The sequence below is a fragment of the Monodelphis domestica genome, chromosome 5 (assembly GCF_027887165.1).
Source record: "Monodelphis domestica isolate mMonDom1 chromosome 5, mMonDom1.pri, whole genome shotgun sequence".
NCBI classification, from domain to species: Eukaryota; Metazoa; Chordata; class Mammalia; order Didelphimorphia; family Didelphidae; genus Monodelphis; species Monodelphis domestica.
This window is the reverse complement of record NC_077231.1, coordinates 212,811,869-212,831,344: the sequence shown is the minus strand read 5'-3', so window position 1 is coordinate 212,831,344 and position 19,476 is coordinate 212,811,869. Positions and strand designations below refer to the sequence as shown.

Sequence of the window (19,476 nt, the reverse complement as noted above, 5' to 3'; positions counted from 1 at the left end):
TATAGTTTCCTTCTTTATGTTCAAGTCATTCACCCATTCTGAGTTTCTCTTGGTGTAGGGTGTGAGGTGTTGATCCAAGCCTAATCCTGTGTTTTCTTTAAGATGCCAATAGACACAAGATCTAGCAGGTACTAGTAAGCTAGAAAGGCTTCAAATATAGGCTCTGTGATTGACTTTGTTATAGCTTAAGTTTATAGGGATTTCTTGTCAGATTGTCCACATGGTGACAGAATATTTTGGCCAAAACAACTCTTAAAGCCTATTTTTCAGGTCATAAAGGGGTTTTGATATGTATTGGTGGAAAGAATAGTCAAAGAGAATGAGAACATAGATTTTTGAAACATTTTATGGAGGAAATTTGAAATTCAGAAAGCTCACTCGATATGCATAATGGCCCAATAATTCAGTGACAGAACTAAGATTATGATATAGGTCTCCTGACTCCTCTCTGGCCAGGAATGCTGGTGACAACATGATGGTAGCTTGTGGTGCCGTTGATTACTGTTGACAGTAAGGTCCTTTTGCCCATAGTCAGAGGATTCTCAAAAACCCCTGGATTTCACTGATGATTGATTGCTCATGATAAGAAGATTTTTAGACAAGACCTCTGCGGGGTCTTAACTTCTATTGTCTTTAACATTTTAATTTTGCTATTGACTAGGTTTTTTGGCTTGCTGGCTCCCTGCTTATCATTGGGTTGGCATCAGTGGTCAATCCTACCATCGGCTGGCGTTGGCTTATCCGTATTGCCTCCATTCCTGGCATCATACTCATCCTGGCCTTCAAGGTGAGTCATGGTGGCTATCTAGATCACTAGGTTCTCTGCTGCTTCCAGGCCAGTTACTTTAATTACCCTTACATACATTGCTCATTCCTAATTTTGCTTATGCTTCATTAGCACCTATCAACACATAGAATGCTATACTTTTCTCTCTACCTATTCGGATCTACTGTGTCCTTTAAGTTATGATTCAGTACCGCTTCCTTTAGAAGCCTTCTCTGATTAACTATACTTTATATCCTGACCACTCTAATAAATATAAACTTAGCACTTGTGTCCATAGTGCTTGGCCATATGGATCTAGAGTTGAAAGGGATTATCATAGATTTAAAGCTAGAAGGAAGTTTAGAGACTATCCATTCCAAACCCTTTATTCAACAGATGAGAAAACTGAACCCCAGAAAAGAGATTTAGAATTGGGAAATTGAGAAATACTTCTTAAGGAATATGGAATTTAGTTGGGACTTGAAAGAATCTAGGGAAGTTACAAAGGAGAAGTGAGGGAGAACTGCACTAATGAAGGACAGCCAGTGAAAATGCAGAGTCTAGAGATGGAGTGTCTTGTTTGAGGAATAATAAGGAGGCAGTATTACAGATTGGAAAGGTACATCGTGGGGTAAAAGGTATAATAAGCCTGGCTCCAGTTTATAAAGGGCTTTGGATTCCAAACCCTAGATTTTATATTTGAACCTGGAATTTTTAGGGAGTTCCCAGAGTTAACTAAGTGGGGGGGGGGAGTGCACTTTAGGGAAATCACTCTGGTGTCTGAATGGAAGATGGATTGGAAGTGGAGAGAGATGTGGCAGAAAGACTAACCAGCGAGCAATAGTAATAGTACAAGTATAAGAAGATGAAGGCTTGTAATAAGGAGAACACAGTATAGTGAAGGGTATGTTGAGAGACAGTACAAAGGTAAAATTGATGGATCTTGGCAACCAACCAATTGGATATGAAGGGTGACTGGTGGTGATGAGTCAAAGATGACACTAGATTGTGAGCCCCTAGGCTAGGACTAAGAAGATTGTGGTGCCTTTGACAGTAAGGTGGAAATTTGGTAGGGAGCAGCTTTTGGAAGGAAAGATTACGGATTGTTTTGGACATGCTGAGTTTAAGATGTCTATAGCTCATCCAGTTACAGATATTTGATAAGCAGTTGGAGATGTGAGACTTCAGACCAGTGGAGAGTATAAGGGTGTATATATATATATTAGAGGGCATATATTTAGAGTATAAGAATAAGTAGATATAAGAATCATCAACATAGAGATAACCACTGAATTCTAGGAACCCAATGAAATCACCAACTGAAATAGTAAAGAAGAAGAAAAGACATCCATTGTTAATGGTCGTGACATGCATGAAGATCCAGCAGAAGGGAGACTTGGTAATGAATAAGCAGATGAAGAACCAGGAGAGTAAAGCCCTGAAAATCTAGACTGTAGAGTATGTATATCAAAGAGAAAGATGATAGACAAAGGACAATAAGAATGAATATTGAGAAAAAGGCCAGCTAATCTTGCAATTAAGAGATCATTGATAACCTTAGAGTAAATTCAGTTGAAATATGAGGTAGAAAGTCATATTGTATACAGAAAGTTAAGAAGGGAGTGAAAGTTGAAGTGGTTGCACCTATTGGAGACAGCCTTCTCTAAAAGTTTGGCAACAAAAGGCATGAGAAATATGGAATGATAGTGGAGATAGATAGGTAAGGTTTTTTGAGGATGGGGGAGATATGGGAAAGTCTGTAGGCAAGATAGTAGGGATGCTAGTGGGGGCAATTGGTTGGAGGATATAAGATGGAATGGGATCACTTCTGCATGCAGAAGGGATGACCTTAAGGTGAAGAAGGGAATAGTGACATAAGACAACTAGGTGATATAAGATGAGAAAGAATAAGGGAGAATAGGAAGCTCTTGACAAAAAGTTTCATTTCTTGTTTTTCTGGTAAGATGTGAGGCAAGGCAAAATAAAATGTGAGGCAAGGTGTTCTCCTTTTACATGATTTTTAAAAAACCCTTACCTTCTGTCTTAGAACCACTACTGTATATTGGTTCCAAGGCAGAAGAGCAGTAAAGGCTAGGCAATAGGGCTTAAGTGACTTGCCCAGGGTTACAGAGCTAGGAAGTGTCTGAGGTCAAATTTGAACCCAGTACCTCCCATCTCTAGTCCCAGTTCTCAATCTGCTGAGCCACACAGCTGCCTCCACATAAGTTTCTTAAAATATATGAAGACAACAGTCATTCTCCCTTAAGCCTTTTTTTCCTCAAAGTTAAACATCTTTAGAAATGTACCCCAAGGAGTACAATAAGAAAAAAAAATGTCTAAAGATATTTTTAACATCTTTGCCATTGAAAAAAAATTAAAGTCAACCTGGCTCTATAAACTTTGATATATCAGGACAATGAAATAGTAGAATGCAAATGAGATGACAAATACAACAGATAATGATTAATGTGAAAAGACATACAAAATAAGGTGGAAACAGAAAGCTGAAACTAGATAGTGCCGATGCTCTGTTATGAAGAGTGGAAGAAAACGTAGGAGTAACAGATAAATTGATAAGGCTATTTTTACATATTTAAATTAATTTTGTTTTTTATTCCTTTTTTAGTTCAGTAATATTTTATTTTTCCCCAAGTGTAATTAAAAACAATTTTTACATTGGTTTTCTACCATTTTGAGTTCTAAATTCTCTTCCTCCCTCTCTTTCCTTTCCCTTCCCTAATGGTGAAGAATTTATATAGATTATGCAAAATCTAACTTAAATTCATTTTCAAGCATAATAGTTGTAAGTGTATATATTGCTGTTTCAAGTTATTTTCACTATTTTGAAAAATAAACCATAAGCATCCTCACACCCCCAGTTTCTTCAGCCATTCTTCATCTCACACGCTTCTTAAAACCATAAACATCTTTTGCACCTTCCTTTGGTTTACGAAGAAGAGACACTTCATCAGTGATTAAAATATGGGACCAAAATTTGAATGTTGAGCTCCAGATGTGAGGTGACATATGCCAAGTACAGAGGGACTATCATTTCCCATGATTTGTACACTAAGCATGTGTTAATGCAGTCTTAGAGATCTATTAGCCCTTTTTAGCAGGCATATTGACTCACATTGAGCTTTCCATCAAGTGAAATTTCAGACATTTCTTCATATGAACTTCTGCCAAACCAGGTGTCCCCCATCCTAGGCTTGTCCATTTGAGGACTGTTTATTTCCATCGCAGTTTATCTTTCTGGCTTCAGCCCAACATTATAGCCTGTTGAGGTCATATTCAATGAAGCTAGCCTGTTATTTAGTAGAGTAGTTATCCCTGCCAGGCTTAGGCCATCTGGAAATTTGATTTGCCCTCCTATAGACGTCTCTCTGGCTATGTTCCTCTCCTGTATCAGGAAACCTCTTAATGGAGATGATCCACAAAAGACTTTAGTGATTTGAAAGGGCAGGTTCATTCTACTGGGGGAAAATAGCCCTACTACTTATGATATAAAACAGATGGAAGTTGGATGATGACCCTTTCTCATTACAACACGTGTGTCGGCAGTTCATTCCTGAATCAGCTCGATTTAATGTCTCCACTGGGAACACCCAGGCTGCTGTGGCTACTTTGGAACGCATCGCCCGAATGAACCGCTCGGTCATGCCAGAGGGAAAGCTGGTGGAACCTGCCGCGGTATGCATTCAAACTCAATGTTTTCTCCAAAGTCTAACACAGAGATTACCATATGGCCCAATTTGCATGGTCAGAAAGTTCATTGCCTTTTGAATTGGAATGATGAGAAAACATACTAATTGAGACTCTTCTAGGCAACTTTATTAATTTGTTCTGCCAGAAAATTTTAGGGTTTGGATAGAGGATAGTTGGCGTTTGGGGGTTTTGCTTTTAGAGTTAATGAAGTTTGACTTTTCTTTATCTTTGTTTCCTAATTCTATCCCTAAGCAGTTTAAGACTTAACATAGTAGAAGAACACTTTTTTTTTTTAATAAATGGAATTCAAGAGATTTGTAATTGTCTCTCCTTGCCTCTGAAAGAACTGGTAGAAAAGTAGAAAATCCAGTAAGGTGACTGATTGTCTGTTTTATTGGTTGCAACCAAAACAATCTGATTTTTTCATTAAATTGACCAATTGGTGCTTGGGAGACCTAGCTATGTGGGCTTCACTCATCCATGCAATAGACAAAGGTCATATTTCTTCTTGGCTTTGGTTCAAGTTAATAGCAACAGCAGGCAATACAAATAGAAAATTACTTAAATGTGACTCCATTTATGATTTTTATTTTCAAAGGCATTTATTTTTGGCCATTGCTCATGCCATTGGTGACTGTTAGCAAAATGCATGCTTTTCATTTCCCATTAGAGAACCAAATTTGGCTAAGACATTCATAATCACTTTTTGCCCTTTAGCAAGGATTATATATTTGTATATTTCTCTTAATGTATAACTATATATGCAACAGGTGTCTGAAGTTCAGTTAATGTCAACACATACTTTTTGCTTAATTTAAATCTCACAAATAGAATATAATCAAATTGCAATATTATTATAAACAATAAAGTAAACCTAGTGAAATAGAAAAGTAAACTGAGGAAACTGTTTCTTTTGCAATGACTGTTGTACTATGACTAGAGAGAGCTGCTAAGGGAACCTGAGACTGCTTGGTTGTAATGGAGGTAGAAATGAGAAATGCTGGGGGATGCTAGTACAGGGATGCTGCCACACAGGGGAACTGCTCTGGGGAATGCTCTAGATAGATACTGGGGAATGCTCTGGGTTTTGCCTACTAATCCCTACTGAGGTTGATGGATCAATATATCTTTCTAACTTCCTCCCCCCTTCACTTCCTCCCTTCTCCAACCCTCTCCTTTCTGTCTCCCTCACCTCCCAGTTCTTCTTGAAACCTTTGGCTTCTTCCCTCTCCCCTTGAGTAAACTGTAAAGATACTCTTTTCTTTTCCTTTTTTCAAGTGAAGGGGTTTATTGGGATAACAGGATAGGAAACTGAGGTAAGAGGGATGAGGAAGTCCCTAATCTATAATGAGGGAGAATTTGGGGGTTTGAGAAAATAGTCCAGTCACAAACTGTGACTCTAAGACAGTTAGGGAGATGGAGGACAACAGCTGTTTAAAATCTTCTTTCTTCTTCTTCACAAAGTCAGCAAGGTCTCCAGAGAGAAACAAAGTTCAAAATCTCTCCTTCAGCTTGGCTTTCCTCCAACTGTTGGTCAGTCAGATCTCAGAGGTTTGGTCAGAGAACCCCCCAAAACCAAGTCAGTCCTACAAGGGTCCTCAGCTAGCCTCAACTGCCAGAGAGGGAAACAAAGTCCAAAGTTTCTCCCCTGGTCAGCTTCAATTGCCCAGAGCCCGAGAGACTGAGACCAAGTCAAAGCCAAATTTCTGCTTCTCCTCTCTCTGTGGCCAGAAACCCCCAACTGCCACTCCTGGGAACATTCCGTTTGGAACCTCCCTCTTGATTGACAGGCAGGTTAGGTCCCCAGCTTGTTTCTTGCATCTTGGCTTACAAGTCCTCTCTCTCTCCATGTCTCTACCTCACTAGATCAGTATCTTTTTAAAGATGGATTTAACTTTAGCTACATTCTTATTAGGGAATTAAATATATATTAGTTAAGTAATGTCATTAGTCCTCTTTGAAAATCAAAGAAACAGAGCAGCTAGATAGTTTGTGGTTTGAGAACCAGGCCTAGAGATGGGAGGTCCTGGATTCAAACCCAGCCTCAGATACTTCTACCTGGGTGACCCTGGGTAAATCACTTAAAACCCATTGCCTAGCCCTTTTGTTTTTAACATGAAGGGAAGGGTTACTGAAAAAAAAATATTAAGGACAATTCTGGGCTGATAATTCCTTTGCAGAATTTGGGGAATTACCTCCTTGAGAATTAAGAAGTTACTTTGTAAAACATAGATTAGACAAATATAAAAAATTTTAAAGCTCTCTATTTTACTGTCCTATCCCTCTAAACATGCGAAATAATGAGAATTTATGGTGCAATCCTTGATGATGTTAGTGGAGAAGAGGAAAGAGGAAGGATAAATGCATGTTTCTGGATATAATGAAAAATGGTGGTGAAGAAAAAGAAATTGAGGTTCTTTGTGGAAGACATAGCTCTATGGGGATATGACATTTTTGGTTGTGTTCATTAATAGAAAAAATAACTTGGCAAAGGGTTGAGATTGACCAAAGTAATTTGTAAAAAAAAAAATTTAATTGGTGGCATCAGTAAGGTATCATCACCAAGAGCCAAATAATACCATTTTCTGGTCAGAGAAGCTGGGATTCCCTGAATGTTTCTGAACTGGCTCCTCTCTGGAGATGACTATTGGATACCTCAGGTTGTAGTATCACATGGGAATTTCAGCAGAAAGAACATAGAAATCCATGATGAAAAGGCTGTTAAATAGGGACTAGAAATAGACTTGGGTAATTTGGAATAACTCAGCTCAACTGAACTGGGGAAAAAAAGACATGGCATGGAGAGACCTTTGTTGCTAATCTTCAATTAAGGGACCAAAGGGAAAGATTTTGAATTATTGGTTAAGATTCATGTTTTTAAAAAATTATAATTATTATAAAATTTGGTGAATTTTTATTCTGGAAACCAGCATGTCCTTGGTCCACTAAGATCTTAGCTACAAGGGCCTTGCTTATTTTCCCTGTTATAGCTGTCCCTAATTTAATATTTCTCTCCTATTGGGTTAGGAAAAAAGAGGAAGATTTGCCGACCTACTGGATGCCAAATACCTACGGACAACTTTGCAGATCTGGGTCATATGGTAAAAGTATTAAGACTTTAAAGCTGTCTTTGTGTTATTATTTTGCAAGCCTTCATAAGGAATTCATTTAAAGCAAGTCTTTATTAGAGAGATAGTACTGGGATCATAGGATCATACAAGTAGAAAGTGGTAGAGACAAGATCTAAACTTGGATCCTGAGAGCCAAGATCCAAACATAGGAGTAAATTCATAGTTCCCAATTATTGGAAGTCATTTTCTCTTTTTGTGGAGTCCTCATGAATTTCTCCTTAGGCTGGGCTACCTTTAGAACCCTTTTCTCAGTATGTCCACTTGCCTTTGGCCTCCAGTATAAATGGTTCTATAGGTTGTTTTGGGAACATGCTGGGATGTCTATGAGAAAGTCTTCTAGATATTTGGAAGTTCACAGTGTCTGATTTTGGACAAATGAGTGAAGGGAGGAAACAGGTTCTTTTTCCCTCAATCTAGGGATTTTCTCTCTCATGGACTTACTTGGAATTGCTCTCTTCCCAAATTTGCATGTTGGCTTCCAACTGGTCTGCTTTTTGTAGGAGCAGTACTAGGTCCCAGCAGTAAAGGGACTTCGAGAAAGATAGAGCTACAGGCCTCTGAGAACTGGCTCAAAGATACACAGATGGACAGACAGGAGTTCCAATGATTGATTGATGGGGCCCGAACAGAACAAGGGGTCTTCCACAAGTTCAAATTTTATTGAGAATCCATTCCAATATATATAGAAAAGTTTTCTCTAACAGCTAAAAGGAACATTACTGCATCATTGACCAATCATTAGCTCTTAAGCATTACATCATTCTTGGGGGTGTAAATTTCTCACAGAAAATTGTTTATGAAAAGAATTTAACCAAAACAAGTCTAAGGCATTTACACAAACCCAAGCAACTGAGGAATATTGACAATAATAACCTGTGGGTATACAGGAATTGGGGCAAAAGAGAGTCTTGATCATTTGATCATGACATTACAGAAGCTTCTTTAGTCAGCAAAATAATGAACAACTCAAGGATGATTATGAAGGAAGCTTTCGAAGAGATGTCTCTATTTTGGTTATAGCTAGACAATACTTTCTGAGCTGCTATTTTGAGATTCTGGCCTTGCCAAAGATCATAGGCAAACTCATAAGTATGTCTTTATGGCTGCTTTTCCTTGGTGAGCCTACTTTGTCTTTAGGTTTATTCACATAGCCTCACTGAGCAGCTGGATGGTACAGTAGAGAGAACAATAGGCATGGACTCAGGAAGACCAGAGTTAAGATCTAGCCTCAGACATTACCAGTTATTTGGACTTGGGCAAGTTTGCCTCAGTTTCCTCATCTGTAAACTGAACTGGAGAAGGAAAAGGCAAACCATTCCAGTATCTTTGCCAAAAAGGGGACACCACTGAACAAAAACAACTGCATCAGGGCCCTCAGGATATAATTAAGGCTCTACAGATAATCCTAATACAATTTCATTTCATTCACTGGTTTTCACTTCTTCCCAAATGATTGAAGACCTGTCTAGGTTGATGATTTTGATTGTGATTTAGTAAGGGTATTCTCACCTGGTTAAGAGAGTTCTTTTGGTGGTGTGATTGATTTGTTTCAATCCATTCTTACACTCATTTTGAGTTCCAGTTCTTAATGTCAATAGGACCAAAGAGTGAAAATGAGAGAAATCCATTTTTGTTTCACATATAGAAATCTCAGAGCAGATTCCAAGGGGGAATGGACTACCTTGGCTAGGAGAGTAGTGAATTTCTTGTCATTGAAGGCCAAGTTTGAGGGTGTTGTAGAAGATATTCATGATTCGAATGGCAGCTAGGGGAGATGACGTCTGAGGCCCCTCCAAGCTCTTTTTATGATTTTATGGTTGTCCAAACACACACTCATTGGGAAGTAAGGAAAAGGTCCCATAGCTAACAAGTGACCGAGACCATAGTTGAAGTCAGGAAGATGAACCTTACCAGCACTCTATCCACTGTGCCATCTAATTGCCCACAATGGATAATTGGATCATAGTTAGAGATTTAGAAAGGAATTGAGAGATCATATAATTTAAACCTATTGTTTTATGAATGGGGAAATACACTGATATGGCCCAAATCACACATGATTTGAACCCAAGTCATCTGACTCTTACCCAGCATTCTTTCCACTACAACATGCTGTGTTTCTCTAAAGTCAATTTCAGGTCCCACTTTTGAACTCCTAAAAGATTTATTTTCTTCCTTTTGAATTTTTAAAAAGTTGATTCTACTTGTTCTCAGAACATATTCATATCCAAATGTGCCATCCTTATATCCTAAGCAATTACTTTATTGCATAATAATCCTGGTATTTGGTGAAAGGGAAAAGGGAGGTAGGCGTGAGAGCCCTCTAACTTTTGTTGTTGTTTTTTTTGAACAATCAATTGACTAGAAGTACCAAAAATGTTCTATCTTAGTGCTTTGGAGTAAATAAATTTCTTTCTTTAGGCCTCAGTCTCTTTATCTGTAAACTTATCTTTTTTTCAGTCCCTACTGTGGAAAAATAAACATATTTTGTTTTGGAATATAAGAAATAGTGCCAAGGAATCTCATTTTGGACTGCAGAAACTGACTTTTATGGAGAAGCATCACCCTCTTGTGGACATTCTGGATGTTTCTGTTAGTGACTATTTTTGCTGAGATTTCTCAACTATTGACCCAAATTTAAAAAAAAACTCTGAGTAATGCAGGATTGCTTGGTTAGGATGACATATAACAGAGAATTTACTTTATGATAAGTTGTTTCTAAGCCCTGGAGGGGTAACTTTGTATATTCCTCTTGAATGGAATTGGTTATTCATAGTAACTCGATTTAATAACCGTTCTTTTGTTCTTGTCCTGGATTATGAGTAGCCTGCAACATAGGAGCAAGCAAGAGTTCTGGAAGAGAAGTATATAAAGGGGGATAGCAGAGGAATGTATGACCTGGAAAGAAAGAGGTCTGAACATGGGGAAAGCAAGCAAGCAAGCAATGAACTTGGCTCAATATCATAGCATAATGGCTTTTCCCCTTGAGAAGTGTAAACCTTAAAATTTCACAGACTTATGAATGTTAAAAATTTTACTCCACATTGAGGAATCCTCCAATTCCCTACTTGAAATAATTCCCTACCAGATAGTGAGAACTCTACTTGAATGTGAAAACTCCTTGCTATGGGAGTATCCCTACTCCATCCCTACTTAAGACGGCTTTAGGGGAGAAAACTCCTTGCTAAGCAATGAAACTACTTGAAAACCTTACTTATAAAGGAAAGGAGTTCTTTGAGCCATGGGTGTTTTTGGAATTGATACAATGGGATGCTAGGTACCTATAAAGGTGGGGCAACTTGTAAACTACTTAGACCTAAAAGGTGAAAACTTACTCAGAGGTTTTCTCTTAATGAAATTAGTCGACACAGCAGCATTTTTTTTCTGACTTACTAAAGAGATTAATCTACTCAGCTGTGAATTCAAAACGGGCTGTCTTTTGGAAAACATCTACAGTGATTGGTAGATGGAAGAACTTAGGGGAGGTGACATAGGAAATTTTGCCCTTAAAAATAACAGCTCAGAGAACTGGAAGTCATTCTGAAACATTCAGATTGAGGAGGACTCATTCTGAAAAATTCAGATTGAGGAGGACTCATTCTGAAACATTCAGATTGAGGAGGACTCATTCTGAAACATTCAGATTGAGGAAGGACTGATTCTGAAACATTCAGATGGAGGAGGGAGCTGGTGAAAGCAGCTGAGATGATGCTGGCCTGGTGTCACTAGAATCCTTGTTTAGGCAGACCTTGTGGTGAGTGTTAAAAGACTGACTGACTGATTCTCTCTCTTAAGACTCAGGTCTAGGCCATATTGGCTTGAGGCCCTTCATAATTATTCCTTTCCTACTCTTTCTCTCTTTCTCTAATTCCTCATTATATTATTAATTAAAAATCTCTTCAAATACCCAGTTGACTTGGGCATTTGAATAATTGGGAATATTTCCCTGGCAACCACCTTATATTTGATTTAAAAACCAAGACACTGTAGTGAAACATATTTTCTGCGGTCAAATTTACTCACCCTCTCTTATATCTATCACAATTTATATCTTCCACCGTTTTAACTCACTACAGTTTATGGGCTTCACTATTTTAAATCTTACAGAAGTATGACTGGAATCAGGGAGTCAGTTAACTTTTCCAAAGTTCCTACAATGTGCCAGACACTGCCAAGTGCCAGGCATGCAAAGAAAGGCAAAAGGAGTCCCTGCCTTCACAGAGCTCACATTCAAATTGGGAAAACAACTATGTACAAATGTGTCTGTATGTATATGGGTGTGTGTTCACACACATGCATGTGCACAGAGGCGCATATGTATACATTTATGTATATGATGACATAAACACATGCATATATGAACCATTCCCACAAGCATGTGTATACCTAAATATATATGCATATGTACGCACACATATGTACACACATCCACACATTTGGTATAAGCACATGCATATGTATACAGTTTGTATGCACATGTATGTGTACGCACACATCAGTGTATAGCCAAATGTGTATGCACACATGTGTACATGTGTGGATATAGCCATGTGTGGATATAAACACATGCACATATATACAGTTTCTGCACACACGTGTGTACACATAAATGTATATACAGGTGCATGCGTGTACACATATGGGTGTATATGGGGATACAAGGACATGCATGTATATAGTATTTACTGCACACAAGTGTATATACAGGTGCATGTGTTAACATATGAACATATGTGTATGCAACCATATATGAGGGGATATAAGCCCATGCATGTATATATCCATTTGTATGCATATGTGAGTATGTGCATGTTTGTAAGCAATTTGTAGCAGCTAGTGGACAAGGAGAGAATCAAGATTGGTGAGAAAGTAGCGATAATATGAGGGAGCTGTGAGAAATGGGACCAGGATCCAGGACACAATGACCACTTAGGAGTCAAAGAAAAAAATGGATAATGTCTTGGGGGGGGGGGGGGAAGCTTTCCTAACCCTCTTCGGAGCACGTGATCGTTTGTAGAAGTCCGAGCCTCAGAATGAAAACAGAGCCCGCAGTAATGCTCTTTTCCATACTGATCTAATGGATATAGTACTGTTCTAACACTTAGGAATTCTGGACCAATGGGACGGAGAAATGGTCAGTAAGCAGTCATCTCACTGGCTGGCTGAGATGTCAATCAATGTGAAACGAGTCAGCAATGGCGCTAAAATCAACCTCAACTTTCCTTTCGCCCTTCAGACAGTGACAGGAGATTCCAGAACATGGGTCGTGTCCTCTTCCTCTTCTCTACGCATTTCATATTAAAGTCCGAGGCTGAAAGGTGTCTTTTGTCACATCCGAAGTATTGGCTTAACGGAGGACACCAAGATGATGGCCACGATTTAAGACACTGCCTCTGCCGCTTATGGAGAGGCACGAGTTTTTCTTGTGGTTATTTCATTTCTTCTTTTAAAAACGTCTTTCTTCTGCTCCCCCCAGCACTACTTCCCCCAGCCTTAGAGGGGAAAAGGCAGCGTCATTAGAGAGGAAGTGTGCAGATCCTGATGCTTGCTCCCTGTTCCCTGCTTTTCCAGGCTTGGAATCTCTTTTGCGTATTACGGGGTTATCCTGGCCAGTGCCGAATTACTGGAGCGAGACTTGGTTTGCGGCTCCCAAACTGAGACAGAGATGGTGCTGAGCGGAGACTCTGAGGAGAGCAGGAGCCCTTGTCATTGCCACCTGTTTGCTCCCTCGGACTACAAGACCATGATTATCAGTACGCTGGGAGAGATTGCACGTAAGGAGACTGCTGAGTCTCTTCTTTGATTAACGTGTGTATGCGGCGTAGCTGCAGTTAAGGTTCCGGAAACACGTCTGCTCTGCTAAGTCCTACCTAGCTAAAAAGTTTTTTGAATATGGATGTGACACCTGCCTGCCATCTATGATCATAGTTGCTTCTTTTTTAAAAAACAAAACAAAACCGGTACCTTTTTGCCTTAGAATCAACACTATATATCTATTCCAAGGCAGAATGGTAAGAGCTAGGCAACTGGGGTTAAGTGACTTTCCCAAATGTGAACCCTAGGCCTGGCTCTCTATCTGTTGAGCCACCCTAATTGCCTTCCAAGATCATAGTTCTAAGGTAGAGAAGGAACCTCAGAAGCCATTTAATCCAATTCCTTTAGAATACCGAGGCTCTGAGTGATATAAGGGGAAGAATGTAAGGGGTTAAAGTTAAAAGGTTGATTTGCCCAGGCCACACACATAGTAACCATATAGGGTAGAATTTGAACCAGGGTCCATTCTTTCTGTAACGCTATGTTGCTCAGCCCACTGCAGATTCCTTATTAGAAGGTTGGTCAGATAATGAATTTTTAAAAAAGGAATTTTAAAAAATTACTAAAGGGTTGCAATCTGTGTCAGTGAGAAGAGTTTCTACACTGATAACATCAGCAAGCTTTCAAGCTATTATCAAGCTACTTTTTCAGTACTTTAAAAGAGAAATGAGTTCTTTGGTGTGGGTCCTCTTCCCTCCACTGATTCAGGTCACAACTCCTCCATACCTTAGATTAGAAGATAGTCTCTGTGAGTTGTAGTAGCTCCAAAAATCATCACCATTATTATTTTTTTAATTTTATTTAAGAAAAATTTTCCATGGTTACATGAATCAAGTTCTTTTCTTCCCCTCCTTCCACCCCCCCCCTCCCATAGCCAACCAGCAATTCCACTGGGTTTTACATATGTCATTGATCAAGACCTATTTCCATATTATTGATATTTGCCCTAGACCTCACCATTATTCTAAAGATGAGAATCTCCAAATTTTGCTAGGTTGGTCATTAGATGATGGACATGTATCCAGCCATGTAGTAAGTCTATTCTTATAGGCTTAATTAAATGAAAACAAACACTGGCTCTGGAGTCATGAATTCAAATTCAGAATCTGATGCTTACTTGTTTGACCTTGAACAAAAATCACTTTGCCTCCCTGGGCTCAGTTGTCTCATCTATAAAATGGCAGCAATGGACTAAACAACCTCTGAGGTCCCTTGGCGTTCTGGATCTAGGATCTTATCAAACTTGAAAGGCAGGACTTGCCAAAGTCTACTCTGATGCAAAGCCTTCGGAAAACTGAGTCATCTTCAATCTGATGAAGCATCAATCTGAAACTTTATTAGAATAACTAAAGATAAATTGAAGGAATTAAATGAAATGACATTTTCTCTAGTACTATTTTAAGCACTACCAATATATAATTATTGTTGGTAGACAGTTCAGTGTAGTGGATACTGGACTTGGACTCAAGATATAGTTTGAATCCCACCTTAGACACAAACTGTGTGACTTTGGTCAAGTCATTTAGCCTCTATGGACCTCAGTTTCTTTTTTCTTTAAAATCAAGGGATTGGATTCAGTGGCCTCCAAGCTCCATTAAAGCTTTACATTTGTGTTCATATGATCTTTGTGGGCTATTATTTTATCTGCAAGTTAGGGATGAAGTGAAAGAATCACTAGAGAAAGTGGAGAAAGCAAGTAGATTATAGATGAGGCTTCTATAGCCTAAAATTTCAAAAAATGGGAATTGATTCACAACTGTTTATCAAGGAAGATTTGTTGCTATTTTTTAAACTATCACCAATCATGTATGAACTGTCTCAATTCAAAATATTTTTATGTTTTTCTGTCAAATGAAGGAGTCAGTGAAGATGAGGGAGAGGTTGAAGATGAGAACTTGAGGGCTTCAATTTGGAAGGTAGATAGTCACAGACATCTCTCCCTCCATCTTCCTCTGTCTCTCCCTGTCTCCCCCTGTTTTTCTGTCTTCCCCTCCCTCTACTCTTCTCTCCCCCTCCTTTATCCCTCTTCCTGTTTCTCCACTAGGCCCTCCCCCATATCCCTGCCTAAAATAGAGTATCAGAACATTAGAACATTCTCCAGATGTCAGTAATCAGTGAAGTATACAATGCGTTAGCTGGCCTCTGGGTGTTCGCAATGGAGTGTATTTTGAGCAGAATATAAGTGGGTGGAAGATAAAGAATGTGTCAAATCAAGAGAAAGTGATAAGTTAGCTGATGTGAGTGCCTGCAAATAACTGGACTGTGAATCAGTGTAATGTCAATGTACTAAAGTGATGCAGTAAATGGGCCAGTGTGTGTGCATGTCTGTCTGTGTCCATGTATAGGGGGTTGTTTGGGGTTACAGATGATTAAGGCAAGAATGGTGTGGTGACTTGCCTAAGACCAATGACAGAAAGAATTTGAACACAGGACCTCTAGAATCAGTGCTCTTACCACTGTACAGTGTAGCCTCTTTTTGAGAAATGTGAAGGTACATTAGGGAGTTGTCCCTTCAGGGGACAACTGAGAATCCAGGCAGTTTATAGGGCAAATCACTTAATTTCTGATTACCTAGGAGGAAGCTAGGTGGCTTGGTGGATAGAGGACTGGGCCTGGAGTCACAAAGACCTAAATTTAAATCCAGCCTCATACTCTTACAGTGTTACCCTGGGCAAATTTAACCTCTGTTTGACTTCTCCACAGGAAAAGGAAATGGCAAACCAGTCCCATAGCTTTGCCAAGAAAAACCCATGACTAGAATGGGGCCATGAAGAGTCAGACATGACTGAGCAACAACAATAGAAGCAAGCAGCCTCATCCTATGACCATTTGATGAGATTAAGGAACCGTCTCCAGGAAATAATATATCGGTGTTCTGAGGACCGTATTGCCAAAGCTGGCAGATGTAAATATCTGCCTTGAATAGTTCTGAGCCTCCAGAAGCAAACTATTTTTAGGCAGGAAAAAGCATGGGGTAGGGAGGAGAAGAAAGAGAGAAGGAGACACAAATAGATTTGGATCTGGGTGAGTGATGGAGCTCAAGAATGTCTTTGAATAAATCCATACAAAAGAGGATTTTGCTGAGTCTTTTGAAGACCCCTTCATCCATGTTTTTCCAACCAATATACATTTCAAAAAAATAGATATAGATTTCTAGGGATGTACCTGTATATCTCTATCTGTTTAGGTGTATTTCTGCCAGTGTATACATACCTATGTTCCTTTGTGTTTATGACTGGATGTGTAAACGTGCAAAGTTGTCTGAGATCATCTGTGCATCACCAAGTGAAAGAATTCAATCTCAGTCATTCTCCTTCCCTCCCAGAGTTCAGCTCCAGTTCTCTGGAAATCAGTGACCTGCTTCTTATCTTTCTTCCTCTTTTTCTTGACCACTTCCTCTTCCTTTCCCCATCTCCCAGCTCCTGGCCATCTCTTCTGCTCTAGCTTGTAACTTTTTCCTTTCCTCCCCAAACTCCTGTCAGAATTGATTTGTAACATTCAAGGGTGGTCAGGAAATAGTAATTTGGGAACATTCTCTGAGCCAGGGAAATGTCAACTCAGAGACTTTTTCTGAAACTGGGAATTTTGGGTCTCAAATAATGATGAATAGGAGAGATGAATATTTGGATTTTTTTTCTCGATGGGGGGGATTCCTAGATTGGTAATTCTATCATGTTATGATTAAAATTTTTGGGTTTAAGCTGTGGCAGGTAAAAATTAGTTTCTCTGTCAAGGAGTATTATATTTTATGAGATTTAAGATTAAGAGTTTAAGAAAATACAAGTAAGAAAGCACATGTCTAGGTGGGCCAAGAGGCCCATTCAACCTCACTTACATCATGAGACCCCTGTTTGCAAGTGGAAACAGGAAAGAGAGACCCCGCCGTAGGCGGAGACTCTTTAAATAATAATCTCTCTGCCCAGGTGAGAATTCAGTGAGGTTACAAAGCATCCTGGGAACCAGAGCAAGGTCTTCTGGGGATTGGAGTCCAGGGTTCAAGTCTCCATTTTTACAATCAGTATAAGGAATTCCTGGCATAGAAACTCTATGTGCCCTTTTTTAAATTCAACAAGCTAATATTAATAAGAGCATTTATATACTGCTTTAAGGTTTGCAGAGTGCTTTATAAAGGTTATCTTATTTGGGAACAACAATCCTGGGAGGTAGGCACTATCATTATCCCCATTTTCCAAATGAGAAAAATGAAGGCTTACAGAGGCTAAATGACTTGTCTAGTCACAGAACTATAAATGTCTGGGGTAAGATCTGAACTTGGGTCTTCCTGAATCCAGGTCCCAGTGCTCTATCCACTATATAATCTAGTTATCTCAGATGGGGTAAAATAAACATATATTAAGAACTTAATATGTCCCAGGCATTTGTTCTAGGCACTAGAAATATCAATACAAAAAAAAATCTCTTTCCTCAAGGAGGTTACTTTCTACTAATTTCCTCTACTATTGCAAGAGGGCAATTCAACTGCAATTTAATCTTAGAGAATTTACTGGGGCTTTAAGAGATTAGGTGATTTGTGTAGGTAAAATACCCAGAGTTGGAAGCAGTCCTTTTGACTCCAAGGCTGGCCCTTCTATCACTAAGCTGCTCAGTGGAGAAACTAGATAGAGATTTCACTTCCTTATTGGAAGTGATTATGTCCTCCCCAGAAGAGAGTGTGACTCAAACTAATTTGGATTGTGGTCTAATATGTCTATGCAATACACTCAGATTTGTGTCTCACAGAAACAAAGTGCTTCAGGCAGATTTGTTTACATAGAACCAAGGAGACAACATTCAAGAAGTTCAAATCAAATTGCTTCCCTCTGAAAAGACAAGAATTATTAATGCTAGTTTCTGAATATGTTAACTGCTTTCTAAGATGTCCAAGATTGATGCTGTTTCTTCTCTTCTAGTAAATCCTTTAAATATCCTGGGCATCAATTTCCTGGGAAGACGGATCAGCCTCTCTATCACCATGGGATGTACAGCTTTATTCTTTCTGCTGCTTAATATTTGCACTTCAAGGTATCTTCCTTTCGGGTGTGCCAATAGCTGGGTTTGGTGCAGTGGAAATTTTTGGAGAGGTGGGGTGGGGTTACCAAATCTGTTATTTTTTTATTAGTGTTAGAGAGTTCCCTATGAGGAAACATCATCTACTAATGCAGATCAATAACTGTTCTGGGGTCTGAAGAAAAGTAAAAGAAACAGTCTCTGTTCTCAAAAAGCTCATATTTGTTTTGTATGTGAATTTCCTTTTTTAAAGTAATACTTTGTTTTTCCTCCAATTACATGTAAAACCAATTTTTTAATGTTTGTTTTTCTTACTTTGAGTTTGAAATTCTCTCCTTCCTTTCCCCGCACCCTCTCTGAGACAGTAAACAATCTGATACAGATTTTACATGTGCAATTTATGTGAGACATTTTTCCATATTAACCATTTTGTGGAAGAGATATCAAAGAAAAAAGAAAGACAAAGAAAGTGAAATACGAGTTGTTTTGGTCAGCATTCAGAGGCCATCAGTTCTTTCTCCAGAGGTGGATGTTTATCATGAGTCTTTGGAATTGTCTTGGATCACTGTACTGCTAAGAATAGCTGAGTCTTTCACAGTTATTAATACAATATTACTGTTACTGTGAACAGTGCTCTTCTGGTTCTGTTCACTTCACTTTGTATAATATCATGTAAAATTTTTCTGTTTTTTTCTGAAATCATTTTGCTCATCACTCCTCTTGACACAATAGTATTCCATTACAATTATATAGCACAATTTATTCAGCCATCCCCCAACTGATGGACATCCCCTTAATTTCCAATTCTTTGCTGCTACACAAAGAGCTATTATAAATATTTTTGTATAAATAGGTCCTTCCCCCTTCCCCCTATTCTTTAATCTCTTTGGGATAGGAAACTTTTGGGATGTGGTATGGCTGGGTTAAAGGCTATGCACTCTTTTTAAAGCTCTTTGGGCATAGTTCCAAACTGAAGAGCTCCTATTCTAATGAGGAAAACAACATGAAAAAATTGTACAAAAAAGACATACACACATATATAATTGGAGA

General features: G+C 38.9%; 1 protein-coding gene across 1 annotated transcript in view; it reads left to right on the top strand.

Moving 5' to 3' along the window:
* Window positions 1-19,476, top strand: part of SVOPL (SVOP like) — an 89,133-nt gene that overhangs the window by 43,235 nt on the left and 26,422 nt on the right. Inside the window, exons 8-12 of the mRNA XM_007504391.3 lie at window positions 662-787; window positions 4,331-4,459; window positions 7,502-7,575; window positions 13,177-13,379; window positions 18,330-18,441. Coding sequence (XP_007504453.1) covers window positions 662-787; window positions 4,331-4,459; window positions 7,502-7,575; window positions 13,177-13,379; window positions 18,330-18,441 — 644 coding nt within the window. The remainder of the gene's footprint in view (window positions 1-661; window positions 788-4,330; window positions 4,460-7,501; window positions 7,576-13,176; window positions 13,380-18,329; window positions 18,442-19,476) is intronic.